The sequence below is a fragment of the Miniopterus schreibersii genome, assembly GCF_964146895.1.
Source record: "Miniopterus schreibersii genome assembly, chromosome: 6".
In the NCBI taxonomy this organism is placed as follows: Eukaryota; Metazoa; Chordata; class Mammalia; order Chiroptera; family Miniopteridae; genus Miniopterus; species Miniopterus schreibersii.
Genome location: NC_138107.1, coordinates 17,317,795 through 17,338,498, shown reverse-complemented (window position 1 = coordinate 17,338,498; position 20,704 = coordinate 17,317,795). Strand labels below are relative to the sequence as shown.

Here is a 20,704-nt window from a genome sequence, read left to right as displayed (position 1 = left end):
ATTTGCTTCTAGCACTAGAATTTATCAGATTTAAGCTACACCAAAACACGTTACCTCTTCATTGTAATTTTTAAAAACTATACCTGTTGTCCTCATTATCAACATTTATTGAGTTGTTGTGCAGTACAAGGCAATTTATTATAGTATCTATGAAGAAGCAAAAGACTAAGTATAAAATGCACCTGGTAGATGAGCAGTAAATATGTAGTGGATAAAACTTTTAATATAAAAGTTATTACAATTTACTCCTCAACCAAAGATTTATTTTGGAGTGAATGATTAATGCCTCATCACTCTATAGAGATTTTCAGCTTCCTTTACTTCCAACAAATTATTATTCTGTGATCAAATAAAATACTACGAGAAAGTAAAAAAGAGAAAATCTTAATTATGAACTGAGCTCACTCTGATGCTTGATTTCCCTTTTAAAACACTTTCCACCAATCCAATGTGGGCTACCTTTCCCAAAAAATAATAGTCACATCTTAATAAGTAGTACAGTAAGGTACTTGAAAGTAATCTTTGCAGTTTTAGAAGCCTAATAAAAGTTATAGTTCAGAACTGACAATTATTTTTACAAAGTCTGATTAACAAGTACATTAACATGAGTTATATTTTATTCTTATTTCTGTCCTAATTAGATTATATGCATTCAAAAATAAATTAGGAAATTTGTTGAATTCAAGTTCTTCCTTTACAGCTTTAAAACATCATCATGGCCTGGCCAGCATGGCTCAGTGGTTGAGCATCGACCTATGATCCAGGAGATCGAGGTTCGATTCCCAGCCAGGTTGTGGGCTCGATTCCCAGCCAGGTTGTGGGTTCAATCCCCAGCAGGGAGGAGAAGGAGGCAGCTGGTCAATGACTCTCTCTCTCCCTCTCCCTTCTCTCTCTGAAATCAATAAAAATATATTTTAAAAAAACAAAAACACATCATCATGGTCTATTGTGTTTTCATTATTTTTCTACATGTGCTTTATGACATACTTTTTAAAATTTCCCCCAACAATTTTCAGTACCTGAAAAAGAGGACCAATGTCCACATCAAAACCAAGATCAGCAAATCCTGTAGCTATAACTTTTGCTCCTCTGTCATGTCCATCTTGTCCCATTTTTGCCACAAGAAGACGAGGTCTGCGACCCTCACGGTCCATGAATTGATGAACCCTAGGCAACATTTTAAAATACAACAGTTACATATTAATTGTCCAAAGGTAGGTTATTAAAACTACAATTTATTCGCAACAAATCATTCAAGTTTATTTAAAAGCACCTGTTTACTCAAATTTTGTTAACATCTCTATTTTACCTTGAGAACCCCAGTAATGCCTGAATATGTTTACTACTGTTCCCCTTAGAGGGAAGTTTAAAAGATGGCATAGCCTGTAAGCCCATAACCCTGAGAGCATCACAGTGAACCAAGATGATAAAATGACTACTTTTCATCTTCTGAAGCCAATCCCCAGAGTATTGCATATCAAATACTGAAGATATTAAATATAAACTAAAAAGTGCCTTTCAGAGTTATTTAAACACATATGTGATTCACTAGCTGTTGTGAACTGTCCATATACCTCCCCTTCACACGTGTGAACTCGCCCAAGCTGACTGCAATGTGGTGTCTTATAATGACATTTAATCAAAATACTTGCTTACTTAAATCAATAAATTTATACCCCACATGAAAAAGCACTACATTTATTTCTGACAAAAGGAAAAAATATTCCATTCTGATGACTTTCACCTTTGCTGTTTTGGTATTTATCTCATATATAACTAGTCACATAAAAATTTTAGTGGGAACTTTATTACCAAGTTTGATAAAACCAATCATCAGGAAGCTACTTCTTACATTTGAGAAGCATGATCAATTTATATTAACTTATATTTCCAAATCATGTTTGACAGTGCAATTACTGTCAGTTCAGTGAGGACTGATTTTAGTTAATGCACAGAGATGGCAATCAAATATTTACTTTCAAATAGGAAAATTAAGATTTTATAATTATTTGAACAATTAATATAAATAAACTTGAGAAAATATAAAAGTATTTTAGTGCTTTAGTAAGGAGAATGAAATTTAAGTACCTGGCAGATATGAAGCAACATCAATGTTAGTTAAACATCTGTTTGAAATGAGAAACTACTAAAGGGGACTTTGGTGAAAGTTCAAAATATTGTTTTAGTAAAACCACAGACTAACAGGAAAGCCAGTTTACATATTTTCCAAAGGATATGTGAAGAAATTAAGCCTGCAGTAGATGCATGGGGATTGTGTTAACTGAAAAGATGATATGCTGGTATAAGAAATTTCACATATTACCTCTTGATAGCAAATGATATCTCTTTACTTTCTCCAAATTCCTGGCGATAGGCTCCGCTCACCATCCGATCATTAGCTTTGTGTTCACCAAATACCTTTTTCATGGCATCTGTGATTTCTCCAACTGTACATCTAAAATATCACAGGGAAGTTCTGTTAACATCATTATTTGAAATAAAAATATTTAGTTACCTTAATATTCAATATAGTTAGACATATTTTATTACTTATGTAAAAAATAGGCTGTCAAAAATCTAAATAAAAATTTTTACTCTATCATAAAAGTATCTTTCCTCAGAATACTTATAAAAAAATGATTTTGGATGCCTTTATATACAGTAAACTCTTTTCAACATTTACCAATCAAAAAAATGACTGACCTAAAAACTATAAAATAGATAAGCATCTAAAGATTACTGAATAATTCACCATGATATAAATGTGGAAAGAGCAAGATTCCCTCTGATATTTTTTAATAAAAAGTCAACCTTTTAGCATATCCCAACCATCTGTTTATTAATTCATTCAACATGTACTGAGTATCTAATATGAGCCAAGCACTGGTAAGTGCTAGAAATACATTGATACATAAGAAAGAAAAAAAAAGAAGTACCTGTTCTTATAGAGCTTATCATCTAGTCAGAGGACACAGACAAAACACAAGCAAACAAATAATAAGATAATTTCATATGGTAATAAGTACTACAAAGGCACTAAAGTAGGCAAAATGGAATGGGGTGGCTGGGAAAGCAATTTTAAAGATATTGAAGATATAAAGACTTTTGAACTAGGATGTATGTAATGAGAAAGAAAACATAAGGGGAAGAGTATTTGAAAAACGAAACACTACATGCAAAGGCTCTGAGAAGTAGAGAAACATGTTTTGCATTCTAAAAATAGAAAGGACACTGAGGACACAACATAGTGAAGGAAGTGGGATAAGATAAGGTCAGAGAGTTGGGATAGTCATACCTAGCTTGGTAAGATTAGGTTTTAATCTATAAATAAATAAATAAATAAATAAATAAATGTAATGGGAAACCATGGGAGGGATTTTAAGCAGAGAAGTCACCTTCTTTTAAGAAGTTAAAACTGGAAGAAGAAAAAAAACCCAATCCACATACTATTTACCCCTTAAGCACTTAAAACAATGTTAAAAATAGTTCATTATCTTAAGCAATAAATAATAAAAACAAAAATAATGTATTTAGTGACATTACCAAATACTGGGAGAAAAGTTTCTGTGAGTCACTCGCTTTCTCCACGACAGGGCACTGGCTGCCCTTTATCCTAGACTCTTTTCAAAGATGTCCACATAGTGAATAGCCTTGGAAGACAGGCATACATGTAGTCTACCTCTGGACAAAGGGCAAGTCTTCTCACTGTCCAACATATTAATGCCTCTCTATACATGCAAGTACATCAAACTTCAACTTGCAGGTATCAGTAACATGGATTCACTACAATAATGTCAAATTTCCTGAGTCACAGGGAAATATACAAGTGTTACTACTCTCCATGCAAAACATATGAATGTTTTAAATGCACAGATGTTTAAGAAAAACAAAATTAGCTTATTTTGGTCTCCAATATTTTCTTTTAGGCTCACATGGTTTATGGGATCAACCATTTATTTTAGTACACTCTGAAAAGCTAACGTGTCAACTTTTACTGTTTGGGCATCTCCAAAGTTAATATCCTCACCGTGCACGAGCTGCATCCACTGCAAGAGCCAGAATGTTCCCATCTCCACTGGCCGCACATTCGGTCAGAGCAGCGAGACAACGTTCCGCTAGAGCAGGGTCCCTGCTAGATTTGACCTTATGGAAAAGGTTAAGGAAAGGGAGGATTTAAGTGAACAGAGAATAAGAGAGATCAGGAGATTAAACCCTGATATACATCACATAGAAATTGTTCCATAGACCTAACCTCAAAAACAAAGGAAAAAAAAGAAAAAGAGAATACTATGTATCCAAAGTCTGATATTCCTTTAATTTATTCTTTTACTCATTCAGTAAACATTTAAGGACTCCCTAAAACAATACTAAATTCTGTTTAACTCTGATAAATCAGAAACAAGCAGAGAAGGAATAAATAATAGTGCCGACCTCCCAAGAAGCACATGCTTCTAGGCTTTTCTAATTTAGCAAGACACTGAAAACAAGTGGCTCTCATATAAGAGAGGAATTTCAAAGGCACTGAAGATGAAGAGTGACAAGAAAGAAAAAAAATAACATTACGATTTAGAAAAGAAGGTGAAAGAGATTAGCCAAAGAACATGTATGTATAACCCATGAACAGAGACAACAGTGTGATGAGGGCCAGAGTGAGGGGAGGGAAGAGTCCAAGTGGAGGTGGGCAAAGGTGGGGGGAATAAGGGACATTTGTAATAATATAAACAACAAATATATATATCCCGAGAAGAAAAGAGAGATAGAGACCATGAGAAATACTGTGATAAAGAAAGAGAATGAAAAGCATGGTCAAAAACTTTTTCCTTCAGGCCCTAGATCTACTGTGCTCTGTCAACACCTGTCTAAAGAAAATTACCTAAAATTCAATTTTTTACAAGTTTTCATCACCTGTAAAAGAGTCTAAAATATTACACTGCTTAATATGACACTAAAATTATATAGTGTCTATAAGCAGAGGTGGGCCAGAAAATATACATTAAGGGCAAGGAAAAAACCCAACTCCATTATTAAATTTCTCTCTCTTGCCCGAAATAAGGCCTATCATCGATTATTGTAAATGGAACCCCTCAAGCTTGAGGATATACAGTTAATAAAAGCCTAAAGTATAACAGAAGAGAAAAGGGGTTTCCCAAATATAATAAATGTTGAGACTTCTGTGATCACTAGAATAAAATGATACATCCTAAAAGGACCTTTTAAAAAATGACACAGTGTAAGAGGAGTCATTATCTCCTGATTAAAGGTGACAAAGGAAATATCATTAAACATCTCCCATTAACTCTAAGAGAAAAAAAATGCATTCATTCTAAATGGACACAGTCTATTAGATTCTTCAAGAACATTTGAACTAAGAGGGGGGGAAAGTTATATCTTAAACAATCACAGGGAGAGTGAACACAGAAAAGCCATTAAGGAATTTCAAGTTTCCTGCCTTACCTCAGAGACCAAGGTAGCTTCATACAATAGAAATACATAGGTTGCAACAGTGAAAATTAATTTGTTTTATCTAGTTTAGTATTTCATACACTTTGGATCACTTCAGTGAGACAGTAGAAATAAAAAGGAAAGACAATACTTTAGTTTCAATCAAAATAAATATAGTTCATTATAAACTGTAACTTACTAAAGCACTACCAAATATATTTTAATTTAAAAAACAACAACACAGGAGTTAAATGACTCATAACAGTATCATGAACCATGGTCTAGAGGAAATAAATTACAGTGGGTTGCAATACTGACCCTGACCTTCATTGTGTTTTTAACTTAGAGTGAGTTACATAATCACCTGTGCCTTAGTTCTAACCTATAAATGATAAGAGGTATTATTATGGTGTGGTTTTTAATACTAACATATAAGTTTCTCAGAAGCAGATCATGATTTAAAGCCGAAGTTTTTGGTGTCAACAGACTTAGATTTGAGTCTTAGCTGTTCAGTTATTTACACAAGTTTCTCAATCTCCCTTATCTTTAAATTTCCTTATCTTTAAAATGTTGGGAAATAATATCCACCTCATGAGGTTGTTGTAAGGATCAAGCAGGACAATCTAAGGGCTTAACGAGTGCCCAGAACACAGAAAGTACTTAAAACATGATAGCTGTTATTACCTTCTTAAGTTTTTCAATCTGCTTGTTTCTCACTGAAGTATTATCAATCGCCATAACATCCACAGGTTCCTCTTTTTCCAGCTGGTACTTATTTACTCCAACAATTACTTCAGAACCTGTTAATTTCCAAGAGGAAAATAACATGTAGATTCTATTCACAAGTAAATGCCTAATAGTAACAATCTGATTATGTATTTCTCTTATAAGTTTAATATTTTTAAGTAGTCTTCTCACTCTTAATGAAAAACTTCAATATAGATCAGCAAAACCCAATATGGGATGGGGGTGGGAGATGAAAGAACAGGCATATTTCAGAAACTCTGTAAAGGATGATTTTTATTATTCTCCCAAACAATATGCTTTCCCAGAGTTTCTGACAAGCCCTCCTCTAACACTTTTACAAAATCAAAAGTCAGAACAGCTACCATCTAAGATTTGTAAGGCAGAGAACACCCAACAGGTTTTCTAATATTTTCTTGAATTCTCTTATGGCCAATCACATTAAAACAAAATTTTTTTAAAATTTATAAATGATAAACCAGAATTACAAAGACATTTCCTTAATATGATAAAGAAAATATTTTGATTATTAGTCTAGCACACAAGACATCCTACCACCCCAACCCCAGGTTAACTCCTTCATAGAATTTACCACAATTTATAATTACTTTTTTATTTACTTCTTAATTTTTTTCTCTCTTACTAAAATGTAAACACTATGGGCACAGAGGCCATGTCTGTCCTGTTTACAGCTGTATGCTCAGACAAAGCAGAGTGCCTCAAATGCTTAAGACTAAAAAAGTGTTGACTGAATGAATGAATGAATGACTATTCCAAGGCAGAGTACAATGACTAATAATCATGTCACTTTCCAAATGCTGAAGATACCCATCCACACTCATGTACATGGACATAATGGGCATATCTCCACTCATACTTGCATACTTTGTACATATACTTGTCCATGTGCATCCATGCCTGCAAAAATACGAACACTGAGATAGACAGATAGATGGACTTAGATGAGAAACATTTTACCCAAGTTCTCATTTTTCCGTTACTTTTGTTTTATTAACTATATATGTTATCTTCAAACGGAAATTAATATTTCTTTTTAAATACTGGAATTCACACATGAACATTTCTACTTTATCTTACCAGAATCTATTCTAGCTTGTCTTCGAGCAGCACATTCTTCAATTCGAAGTTTAGGTAGTCCCTCTGCTACAGCTTTGGCCATTCCACCCATTTCTTCAATTTCATTAATGAGCTAATAAGAAAAACAAATTAATAAAATGACAAGAGAATAGGGGACATCTGTCATAGTGTCAACAATAAAAACAAAGTAAAATAATATATATTTTTATAAACTATTCAAATTTATGTTATATAATTACTACTAAATTATTTTAGTGGTAAATTTAATGATTCATAAGAAAATAATTACGTTAACATCAAGAGCATTAATTAGCAATTCTGCAGAGTTAATAATACTGTATTTACTTTGCTAAGAGAGTTGATCTTAAAAGTTCTTACACACAAAAATTTGTAATCCTATATGGTGATGCATGTTAATTAAACTTACTCTGGTAATCATTTATTTTTATATATATATATATATATATATATATCTCAAATCATTATGTTGCACATCTAAAACTAATACAATGTTATATGTCAATTATATCTCAATTGAAAAAAAAGAAATTCTGTGTTTTAAAGTTGCTTAAAAGTCAACAGAAAAACTAACAAGTATATTCTGGAAAATAAAACCAAACCTCTCACTCAGGTCTTGGGAGAAAACTAAAGATAACATCAACTCTCTAATCTTTATTTTTAGTTACATAAATAAAGTTTTCATAGTTACTTAAATAAAGAAAGACTCTTTAAAAATATTTCAAAATGCAATTCTACTTTTGGTTTGAGCAGCAGAGTAATGCTATAGCTCCATGTTTACCGGCACCAGGAACCATGTAGCCCTTCAATCACAGCCTCATACGTAAGTGAACTGATGGGGAAAGGGTGGTGGGATAGTGCATGGCTTAGCAGGAAGGAGGGAGGTCAAACATGCTTTCTTCTGAAGAAGTCAAGGAAGAGGAGTTTGTACTGGGATTCAACAGAAGCCGAAGGTAAGCAAGGAAGCTGAAAAGAGGGGACTACTTGAGAGTTTGCAACTACCCCTCTCCCATTCCATCAGGAGAAGCAGTTTACTGTCCACAGACAATGAACTAGAGAGGCAATGCACTATCAAACATCAGGTACAGAGAGAGGCTAGGGTAAGGTGCCTTACTAAAATGAAAACCTGCATTCTGAATAATAAGACTAAAGACAAAAGGCACACAGAGCAAACAGACGATACAGGATGAAAAAGAAAGCAACATCAAAAAAGAGATTCTGCATCAATGAAACAAAGTAGTACAATGTACAAGAGGGAAAATTAGAAAACAAAAATGAGCGCTTGGAAATTAAAAATATGATATATGAATTTTAAAGTATTAAGTAGAAAGGTAAAGTTGACAACTCTCCAAGAAGACAGAACAAAAACTCAAAGGTGGATTGTAGGACAGATAAGAACATCAGAGTATCACCTAAGAAGGTCCTACCTGATAACTAAGAGTTCCAAAAAGAGAAACCACAGAAACATGGCAGGGAGGAAATTACTTAAAAAAAAAAACACAAGATAACTTCCCAGAGCTATAAAAACATGAAAAAGAAGGCAAATGAAAAAGGCTACCAAAGGTCCAGTACCATGGAGGAACTATACACACACCAAGGTACCTCAATACAAATTTTCAGAAAGATAGATCCTGAATGACAATGGCATGAGATTTCTAAACGGAAATATTGGAAGCTAGAATAAAAAAACTAAAAGATCAATGCTTACAAATTTGCTTATAAACTCCTAAGAGGAAAATAATTTCAACCTAGTCAGACCACCAATCAAATAAGAGAGTAGGGTAAATACATTTTCAAACATCCAAACTTTCAAATAATTCATCTCCCCTGCACCATTTTAGTTTACTATGAGATGTGATTTAATAACAAAGGATAAATGAACAGAGGTGGACACAGGATTCAGGATGCAGATTTAACACAGTAGCAACAAAAGGAATTCCCAGGGTAATGCAAAGGGAAGTGAAAAGACAGCAATGGTCTAAGAGAAACCTGTCTTAATTAAATGAGCACATTAGAGGACTTCGGGAAAAAGTGATATTGAGGTATAATTATATCAGTAGTGCAGGATGAGGGGGGGAAAACGGGATCAATCAGCTAAAATACTAAACTACCAGAGCAGCAAAGCAACAGATAATGTCTCAAATTGATGGAATAAAGCAGTATATACATGTACAGTTGACCTTGAACAACATGGAGATTTAGGATGCCAGCCCCCACACTGTTAAAAATCTTTGGACTCCCCAAAAACTTTACTCCAGTCATCCCTCAGTATCCACGAGGGGGGGTTCATTCCAGGACCCCCCATAGACACCAAATTCTCAGATGTTGAAATCCCTTACATACAATGGCATAGAACAATGCAGACAGCCGACACTACGCATCCTCAGATTCCCAGGTAGGGATGCAAAACCCAGGAATACAGAGGGCTGACTGCATACTTATATTAAGAAATCCATGTATGAGTGGGCCTGTGAGGTTCAAACCCATGTTGCTCGAGGGTCTACTGTAATTCTAAAATGTGGAGATAAAAACAAAAACAAAAGATGTAGCTGACTCCAGGAAGCAGGGAAAAGCAAGTACAGGACAAAGGACCACTGGGTTTCTGTCATAAGCCTTTCAGTGCTGTCTTTTCGACTTCTTAAATAAAATACTTTAATACAAATTCACATGCATTTTTAAGTTATGTTTCAGTTTCAAATAATAGAAAGCCAAATCTAAAATTCTTCTTTTCCATCAAACATCTTATTAATCTTAAATCTATAAATTATTTGATTTATAAATCAAAACATCTATATCTCTTTATAAACCTGTAAATCTTGAAAGCAAAGTTTCAAAGAGAAGAAACTGACCTTCAAAGCAGCATCATATACATCATTTGTGAGAGATTCCATCATATATGAACCTCCCCAAGGATCAGCCACTTTGGGAATCCCCGATTCTTCCTGAATGATGATTTGTGTGTTTCTGGCAATTCGAGCACTTTTCACAGTCGGCAAACCCAAGGCTTCATCAAAAGAATTAGTGTGCAAAGACTGAGTCCCTCCAAAGACTGCTGCCATCGCTTCTATTGTGGTACGAATAATGTTATTGTAAGGATCCTAGAATAGTTGATGAAAAGAAAACCAAGGCAACAGTTGAGATTATACACACACACACACACACACACACATATATAAAACAGCAATAAAAGATGATATGATTGAGTAGTGGCTGCTGCATACTTTTCTGCCAATGTCTACATTAGGCTTCAGCATATCAAATAAATTTAGACAAATTAGCAAATGAGCCAGACTTAAAATTAAGAGTCATAATGTCTAGTCTGTGCTTAGACACTAAGATATTGCCTCTTATAATCCCTGAAATATTAAATATTTGTTGTTTTTGCCTTTGTAGTACTTACTCTTCTGTGTTATCATAAATGCACACCTTGTCTACTAAGATTGTACCATCCTTCACCTCATAATTCACTATCTCCTAATTCTTTTGTATACCTTGAAGTATCTACCACAAGATATACTCAAAACAGGAACTCAGTAAATGAGTTATTGTGTTCCTAATTGTGACTTGGGCAAGACAATGGACCTTTTTGAACTTCAATTTCCTTAGTTGTATGAGGAGGTTAAGACAAAAACAATTATTAAAGCTCCTTCCAACCCCGAAACCTATATTTCCCCATTTATAAGGACATGAAGTTATATTTACTATGGAGTATATTAGTTTTATTCACTTTTAAATGTATAAAAGCAATCTAACTCTAAAGTTATAAATTATTTTAAAATTCATCAAAATTATTTTGTAAAGAAATACATGTAAAAACATCATAAAAATTTTAATAGAATAAAATTAAAATAAATTACCCAAGTGATGATAGTTTTTAAATGGTCTGTTTGCATGCATGCTTATTTAAATATATACCTATAATAAAATATATATACTTAAAATCAATTTAATTAGGCAGCTTTATGTTATAAATTTTCACTCTTAAAATTATTTAAAACAATAGTTGTTAAGTTATGATTTATACTTCTTTCTCACCACATTTTTACCCTTTTAAAAGTAAAACATGAAAAATAAGATTTAAATGATTTTATACTGCTAACCACTAGAGGGAGACAATTTTATTTATTTTAATATGTGTAAAAATAAACAGGGATGAATTATACTTCAGAATAATTATTATTTTCAAAATTAGTAGATAGGTTCTTAAATCTACTTCCTGACTGTGTCATGTTGCTTACAAGAAAATATATAGCTTTGTTAAAATTCTACACTTTAAATTATATACATACCTGCTCAGTAAGTGACCATCCTGATGTCTGACAATGTGCTCTTAGAAGAAGGGATTTAGAGTTTTTAGGCTGAAAGATTTTCTCTATTAAGTGAGCCCAGAGTCTTCTCCCAGCTCTCATTTTGGCGATTTCCATATAGAAGTTCATTCCAATCCCCCAGAAGAAAGACAACCTAAAATAGTAATGTTAAGTCCAGATTTTGATTATAGTTAACAATATAAAGTGGAAAATAAAACTAATTGTATCACAGTCAGATTTTTAACTTCAAACAGCTTAATTTAAATTAAAATCAAACATATATACTTCAGTAACTTTAAACCTAACATATAAAAGTACAGTTTTATGCATATAGAAGAAATAGCTGTGATCATTTGCTTCATAACAACTTTATAATTGTGTTTTTTAAGGAAAAAAGTCCTCGTGTCCTTAAAGAATTATTCACGACACACACACACACACACACACACACATATTTTTAAGACTACCCAAAGGCAGGGGTTATCTACAAAGGGAATAAAACTACAAATTTGTTTTGTTTGAATAGCAATTAAGTTTTTTTAAAAAGAATGACTGTGTATTTGGTCTAGGTACATACTTTTCCAGTTGTTCCCAACCCGACACTCCTTTTACCTTATATCCTGTATACATTTAGGTTACTTGCCTGAGCCCAAAGGCACAAAGGTCGTGAATCCCTATATAAAACAAGGTGAGCCTTAAGTAAAGAAACTAAAACATAATAAAAATTCTTGATATACACTTGGAAGTTTTTGTTTTTGCTTTATTTTTTATTGAATTTATTGGGGTGATATTGGTTAATAAAACTATCTGGGTTTCAGGTGTGAAATTCCATAATACCTTAGCTGTGTATTGTATTCACCACCCCAAGTCAAGTCTCTGTCCATCACCATTTATCCCCCACCCCCTTCTGGTAATCACCATACTGTTGTCCGTGTCTATGAGTTTTTTGTTTGTTCATTTGTGTTTTTTTGTTTTTGCTTTTTGCATAATCCCTTCACCTTTTTCACCCAGCTGGAAGTTCTTAACACAGCCATTCTCAAATATTTTGGTCTCAGGCTCCCTTTAACTCTTAAAAATTACTAAAGAAAACTTACTTATTTTGATAATATCTATCAATATTTTATATATTGATTCATTTAGAAATAAAAAGTCTATAACATGTTAGCATAAGTAACATTTTTATAAAAAATAATACTTTTCTAAAACAAAAAATTATAAGAGTCTTGGTTTTACATTTTTGCAAATCTCTTTAATGTGTGGCTGAAGGAAGATAGCTGGAGTCACATATCTGCTTCTGCAGTCAATCTGTTACATCACACATATCATGTAGTCTCTGAAAAATACCACTGCACACTCTTGAGAGAATGAAAGTGAAAATGGCAAAGTCTTAATATAATCATGAAAACTGTTTTGACCTCTAAGACTCAGGAGAGGGTTTTAATAACTCCCAGGGGTCCTTGGACCACATTTTGAAAATTGCTGTCATAACAAGGATGCAGTAATCCCTCATATAAGGAGCATTCACTAGTCTCTGAGGGCAGAGCCATGTTTTTCACATGCTACATTCCTAGTGTTTGGTCCAGAGCAAAGCTTAGCAAGTTATTGCTCATCAGACTAATTTTGACCTCCAAATCTAAATACTTCATAAACTTCATTTAACTTTTTTCATACAATTTTATTAACAAGGTGTTTGAAACAAAATGTTTTTAATAGCACTGTGCATTCCAAAACATTTATAAGTGCAACAGATAAAAAAATAAAATGTAATAGGTGACTTCTATATTTTAAAATGAAAAAATAAAATCAAATCTGTCTTAAACATTATGTTCACATTTTAATATTATTTGCCGAAACATGCCAGTTAATTGTGCTCTCTGAATAGCAGAAGACAAGTTCTTATTTACACAGAAGTATAATCAAACTTAATTCTGACTTTTATTTTTAATTATAAACAGTATTGGCTTATTCTCTCATAAACAGTCAGATAAAACAATAGAATCTAGTATAATACTTACATATACAAATGCATTTTATCAACATTTTTTGCTGTATGCTCATAAAATGCTCCTATGCATATATATTTGTTGTTGTTGTTGTTGTTGTTTGTTTCTTTGTTTGTTTGCATTTCCTTAATGTTGAGGCAATATCAGAGTTCAATTTGCTCACCTTGGTGCAAATTCATCGATTGTCAGACCAGCTTGGAGCCCAGTTCTACAGTACTCTAATCCATCTGCTATAGTATAGGCCAGTTCCAGAATGGCGTCAGCTCCTGCTTCCTGCATATGGTATCCACTAATTGAAATTGAATTAAATTTTGGCATGTGCTATATAAAATAAAATAAAAACACAACACTGAATAAAAACATAAAAAGGTTCCATTAAACCTATTTTATAAAAGACAATACTTTAAAATGTTCAACTCAGATATACTAAACAGCTTATAATATTAACTAAAAATATTTAATGCTTACTTTGTTACATTTAATTCACTTTCCAATTTAAATGACTGATCCAATCAACCATCATAAGGACTGTTTTATTTTTCTAGTGAAAAGGAATCTGCACCAACCAACCTTTAACACCAAAAGTTTAAACTTTAAAATTAGCTGGCTGAGGTCAGAGATGTAACCTTTGCCCTGAGAACTGAATAAAGACATCTTTAATTCAAAACCAATGACTTCAACCTCACAAGAGGTCCTAAGACCTCATAACTTTGGGCTAATCTGAAGATGTATAAATTTAATTATTTACTTGTTATTAATTATTATCTTATTTGAATAAAGTCACTGAACATGAGTAAGTACACGATCCAGGAAAAAAACAGGAAAATGATTCAATCCCAAGTGCTATATATTGAAACAGAACAGGATAAAATTCAGGGCTTAAAAATCAAGATTTCAGTTTCATTTACTGAGATATTGAATGCTAAGCATATCTCAGATTCGTTCTACCATAACCACTAAGAAAACAGCATTTTCACTATTCCCCTAAAATTTCACATTAGGTAGGGTACATATCACACATTATTCTGAAGAGCCAAAAAACTATTATCCTTCCCAAGAATTAACCAAACATAAAATAATAAATGCTAAATGACAGAAATTCATTGCAGTGGTTAAGAACGTGGGCTCTGGAATCGGAGTGCTCAAATTCCAGCTGTCACCTAACTAGCCAGGAGACTGACTAGAGGCAAGTTTCTCAACCATATTATTCCCGGATTTCCTAAAGTACAAAATACAGATAATAATTACACCTTCTTCATGGAGTTGTAGGATTAGATAAAATGATTCATGTAAACCGGTTACTATACGTCAATACACAGTAAGTACTCAAAAAAAATCAGTTGTTCTAGCATATGATATGGATTATCTGTATTATACTTTTTAAATATTTTATTTATAACTAACCAAAAGCTCTTTTAAAATGCTCCTGTTCCATCACAAAAGCAATAAGGGTCTGGAATCACATGGAATTGAGATATTACTTGAGTATGTTGGGAGTTTACAAATAAGAAGCAGTGAAACAAACAGGTGCTTCTCTACTGAGAGGGGGTTAGTAACAGAGTTTCTTTAAGAATAAAAAAAATACTGGAATATTGAAATATTATTCAGCCTTAAAATGGGGGGATATTCTGGCACATGCTACAACATGGATGCACCTTGAAGACAGTATGCTAAGTGAAAAAAGCCAGTCATTAAAAGACAAATACTATATGATTCCATTTATATGAGGTACTTAGTCAAATTCATAAAGATATAAAGTAGAATGGTCCTTGTGGGGGAAGGCGGGGAAGGAGGGGAGAATGGAAAGTTATTATTTAATTGGTACAGAGTTTCAGTTCTGCAAGATTAAGAGTCTGGAGATGAATGGTGGTGATGGTTGCACAATGATGTGAATGTACTTAATGCCACTGACTATACACTTAAAAATCATTAGGATGGTAAATTTTATGGCATGTGTATTTTCCCACAATTAGAAAATTTTTAAGGAATAATATAAAAGTTTACAGTTTACAAAGTACTTTAACACAACATTACTTGATCAGTATCTGAAACTGACACTTTTATCACTTATATGAAGGACAATATAAAGCAATTTTGAACTTGTAGATGACATTGGGACCTTTTGTAAGGTAAAATGTCCAAGGGTGTGACAGCACAGGCTGCTACCTTCTCCACTCTCCTGTAATGCCTAAACCATAGGCTCAGAGTGCCAATCTGCAAGAACTGCACTTCCCATCTTCTCGCACTACTATGTGTCCATTGAGATATACAAGTAGAAGTTTGGTTTGTTCCTTGCGGAAGTTCACCTTTTATCAGAGGAGCTGGGAGACTCTCTTCACACAAACACACCTGGCCCACCTACTTCCTTACCCATGAGCTGGCATACTAACAACAGAGGACAAGCCAGATGAAAGGAGACTGGGACCCTGGTGACTGCAGTGGTTCCTGACAGCCCACCTGACAATTTCTTCTTTCTTCTACATGAAAGAGAACTGCCTCCTATTTAATTGAAGCTACTGCTATTTTTGTATCTGTGTTTGTCAGATGCTGCTAAATGTGATCCTTTTGGGCATGTGTTCTTGAAATTGAAAAGGGTGAGAGAAATGTACAATTCTATACAATACAATTGCACGGGTAGATGGAATCTATAAAAATAAATAATATTGCAAAGTGTAAAGGCTAAATATTAAAAGAGGAGAGTACGCAATACTTGCAAGAGTTCTGAGATGAAAGCAATTATAAGAAGTGAAAGAGATAAAGGTTTGATGGTGGAGGAGAGATTTGCCCTTTGCTATGAAACAATGGTCTAACTTTAAGGTTGGTAAGGAGGAGAGCATTGCCATCAAGAAGCAAAGTGTGGCCCGGCCGGGCGTGGCTCAGCCGTTGAGCGTCGACCTGGGATCCAGGTGATTAGGGTTCAATTCCCAGTCAGGGCACATGCCCTGCTTGAGGGCTTGATCAATGACTCTCTCATCATTGATGTTTCTCTCTCTCTCCCTCTCCTTTCCTCTCTCTGAAATCGAAATCAATAAAGATATATTTAAAAAAAAAAAAGAAGGAAAGTGTGAATGATGGGGGAATTTATGTGAACTACTAAGAGGAAAATGAAGAAACTTTGGGTTTCCTGTGGAGGGACTGCTGCTAATATAAGAACACTGTAAGACCCTTCTCCTCCCTCCATTATGATTGGAAAAGATGAACCTAATTCAGGGGTGAAATATTAGAAACCTCACTATGGCTGCAGATATAAATGATGTCTTTTATATCTAATCCAATTTTTAGCAGAAATAAAGCTGATATTTTGATCCCCATCTGTCTAACACCAGTGTCTACTCACAACTGAATCTGAACTCTAGAGAGAAATAAAGAAGTGTAAATTATGAGCCCTCTCTGATCATAACAATTATCAGAGAATTTAACAATAAAGAAAATACAATAAATGTCTAGTGTCCAGATTCCTGCAGGTAATGACAGATGATAATAATATTAAAGACCCCCCCAAAAAAAACCTAACAACACACAAAACAGAAAGCCCACACCTGACATTATACTACAATTATTACTCAGACTCAGTTACTGAATTCAAATTAGGTTACGGTATTTTATAAAAATTCCCACATTCAAAGAACTACAGAAAAACCTATAATAACCACAAAGGATACCTTTGCTGTATATTGGAAGATGTCAGCAATAATTTTCATGGATGGTTCTGGAGGAAAAATATACGTATTTCTGACCATAAACTCCTTTAGAATATCGTTTTGAATTGTACCAGTAAGTTTCTCTTTAGGTACACCTTGCTCTTCTCCAGTTACTATAAAAGTTGCAAGAACTGGAATAACTGCCCCATTCATGGTCATGGAAACTGACATTTTTTCTAAAGGAATTCCATCAAAAAGAATTTTGGTATCTTCCACAGTGTCAATTGCAACTCCTGCCATTCCAACATCACCACGAACTCGAGGGTTGTCTGAATCATAGCCACGATGTGTTGCCAGATCAAAGGCAACTGATAATCCCTGTTGGCCAGCTAAATATGTAAAGAAAAAAAAAGTAGGATTAAACAGTGTGGCATATAAGTAAACTGATCTGCCTATCACCTCTAAGTGTTGATTCATCTCATCACAGTATACTTTTATAACAAACATTTTTATGCTCATAAATGTCAAAACAAATTTAGATATTTTATTTCCTAAGACAGTCAGTTGTTCCCCACGTGCTAAAATGCACAAATTGGGTTCCAGACCTCACTATAAACATCTCATTTATCTCATGTCCATCTGAGGGTTTTTTTATCTTAAAAGTTTTTGACAGAAATATTTTGAAGATTCATGTAAAGATCTGGCTGTTTACAGATAGTTAACAATATTTAGTATTTGTATGCTCACTTACTTATTTTTGTTCTTATTTAATATGGTCATTATAGGGTGTGTTGGCTATTCAAATATTCTGGGAAAGTAGTATGAAAATCATGTGAAAAACTACAATGTTCTACACTCAATACAAGTTCAGTCCTCCACGGCCAATACAAAATTTAAAGACCCTCAAGTTTAGCATTCAAACAATATGATTTTATTATAGATCAGAAAGAAATAGTCAGTCTGATTTTCAGAGAATGAATGACAGATTGCACTGAATACATTTATACCACATTATTTGTTTATTACTTTCTTTGGGCATTGCTTAAACCATTTCCTCCTCTAATACCTACCCTAAAATTATATTTATTAAAAGCTTTTCAAAGGCAAAGCCAATGTTTCTTTTCTTCTTACAACTTCACTTCATCTAATTCCTTTTACACAATGTGCATGTAAGTTGTTTGCTTTCAAGAATTGAGTATTTTAGCTTGGCCTGCATAGCTCAGTGGTTGAGCATCAACCTATGATCCAGGAGATCGTGGTTCGATTCCCCGTCAGGGCACATGCCCAGGTTGTGGGCTTGATCCCCAGCAGTGGGCATGCCAGGGGCAGCCGATCAATGACTCTCTCTCACCATTGATGTTTTTCTCTCTCTCTCCTTCTCCTTTCCTCTGTCTGAAATCAATAAAGACATATTTTTAAAAAAAAAGAATTGAGTATTTTATTCTGATTCATCTATCTTTTGACCATGGAAGTTGAAAGCCATTCATTTTCTGAGAGTGTAATATAAACTTCAAAATTATAAAATAACTATTTTCTTTATAGAGATTAACCAGCCTCCCCTTTAAAAAAAAGCCAAGAATAGAAAATGTATGTTTGATCATAAATATATCTCATATTTAAATCTCACCCTTAATATTGTCCTTATAGAACTTATTGCTCTCTTCCACAGTACTGAAGCCAGCATACTGGCGGATGGTCCAGGGCCTAAAGGTGTACATGGTGGGATATGGTCCACGTGTGAATGGCTTCACTCCTGGAAGTTCTTCAGGAAAGTCCTTGGTATCCCTGCTGGAATATAACGGCTTTATGGAGATCCCTTCTGGGGTGCGCCATATTAGGTCTTCTGGATTTTTGCCTTTCAGCTGCTTTTTAGCCAGTGCAGCCCATTCTGGGTGAAGGGGCTGTTGGTGCAGAAGTCGCTGCCATATAAGTCTGGAGCCTGATGACTCTTTTAGTTGCTTCAGGTGATGAGGTGAAAGCAAAAAAAGCCGAGTCTTCGCCCTCAACATGATGGAGCATGGAAAACACCCGAGAGAAGGAAAAACTGACCTAGAAAAAAAAGCACAGTGTATATTTATTTACAAGAGGAAGAATGGGAGCTACTGGTAACAAGAGAAAAGAGAAGGAAGAAGGTATATTAGTATGATTTCATCTCTTCTCCTTTTCTGCTTCCTGTACCTGATATTTTATAACTGGCCCCTCTTCTCAACAACCACTATTATTTTTCTACTCTTCTTTCTCGATAGCTTCTTAGCTGGTTTTACTGAACAGTCTCAGCCCCCTGATCCATTCTACACACTGACAGCAGTGCAAATCTGATGTCACACTACTCTTAAGATTTTTCAAAGGCTATGCATCACATAGAGGATATAGTATATAACCTTCCAACTGATTTTTTTCTTTCAAAAGGTTGTCATTTAACACTTGTCTTTATGACAAGCATTGTGTTGGCTGCTGGATAAAAAAAGTGGTAAGGAAGACAAACAGGCATTTAAGCCCTCCGTGACCTGCTCACCTCTCTGACTCATCTCCGCCTTTGTCCTCTGCACTCTGTGTTCTACAGGTGCTGGGTTACCTATGGTTCCCTGCATATGCCAGTGTTCTCTGGCTTGCCCTTGCTCTTCCACCTGCCTAGAATGTTCCTCTTCGTCTAATTTAGCTAAGGCAATCATCTCAAAGAACTTTATACATAAAGTAGCAATCTTCTTTTTCATAGCACCAAGAGATAGGTACTAATGCTATCCCATTTACAGACAAGAAAACTGAGGCACAAAAGGGCCAGCAGTTGAATCTAGGAAGTCCCATTTCGAAGTCCTTGAATTTAACTAATATACTCACAGCCTCTCCTTGAATCCACAAGCTGGGCTAAACCTCTTCAGTAATCTACAGAACTCTGTTTCCCTATTTGTACATCTATCATCTCCCATACAACAATATATTAGAACACTACTTTTTATGCTTAGAGAAAATACATTTACTTTGGTAAGATATATTTTACCCACCCCTGTATATAGAGATGTATAAATGATTTTATATACATATACATATACATATTTATATAAAATATATGTATATAAAATCATTTACACATCTCTATATACAGGGGTGGGCAAAAGTACGTTTACAGTAGTGAGTATGAGAAACATAGTTTATTCTTGTATTATTAATTATTGTATTATTTCCAATAACTATAAACCTACATTTGCCCACCCCTGTACGTGTTGTGTGTGTGTGTGTGTGTGTGTGTGTGTGTGTGTATCGGGAATGTGTATAGGTAAGTTACTACAGTTAAAATACACATTCCCATTAGAGCTATATATCCCCTATAACTAGCACAGTCTCATACTAGGTGTCCCAGTCCCATTAAGTCCAATTTCATCATTTACATATCTAGAAATTAAGGTCCAGAGAAATAAATAAAATAGTTTGGTGAAAATTCCACACAGCAAAG

The 20,704-nt window shown here is 34.2% G+C and overlaps 1 protein-coding gene across 2 annotated transcripts in view; it reads right to left on the bottom strand.

Annotated features, from left to right (window-relative positions):
- Window positions 1-20,704, bottom strand: part of MMUT (methylmalonyl-CoA mutase) — a 29,413-nt gene that overhangs the window by 6,421 nt on the left and 2,288 nt on the right. For both annotated transcript variants that reach the window (XM_081140709.1, XM_081140708.1), the window contains exons 2-11: window positions 18,881-19,302; window positions 17,275-17,642; window positions 13,776-13,933; window positions 11,592-11,763; window positions 10,152-10,400; window positions 7,285-7,396; window positions 6,127-6,242; window positions 4,028-4,143; window positions 2,324-2,455; window positions 1,020-1,167 (exon numbers count right to left, since the gene is read on the bottom strand). In XM_081140709.1, coding sequence (XP_080996835.1) covers window positions 1,020-1,167; window positions 2,324-2,455; window positions 4,028-4,143; window positions 6,127-6,242; window positions 7,285-7,396; window positions 10,152-10,400; window positions 11,592-11,763; window positions 13,776-13,933; window positions 17,275-17,642; window positions 18,881-19,262 — 1,953 coding nt within the window. In that variant the 5' untranslated portion in view covers window positions 19,263-19,302. The remainder of the gene's footprint in view (window positions 1-1,019; window positions 1,168-2,323; window positions 2,456-4,027; window positions 4,144-6,126; window positions 6,243-7,284; window positions 7,397-10,151; window positions 10,401-11,591; window positions 11,764-13,775; window positions 13,934-17,274; window positions 17,643-18,880; window positions 19,303-20,704) is intronic.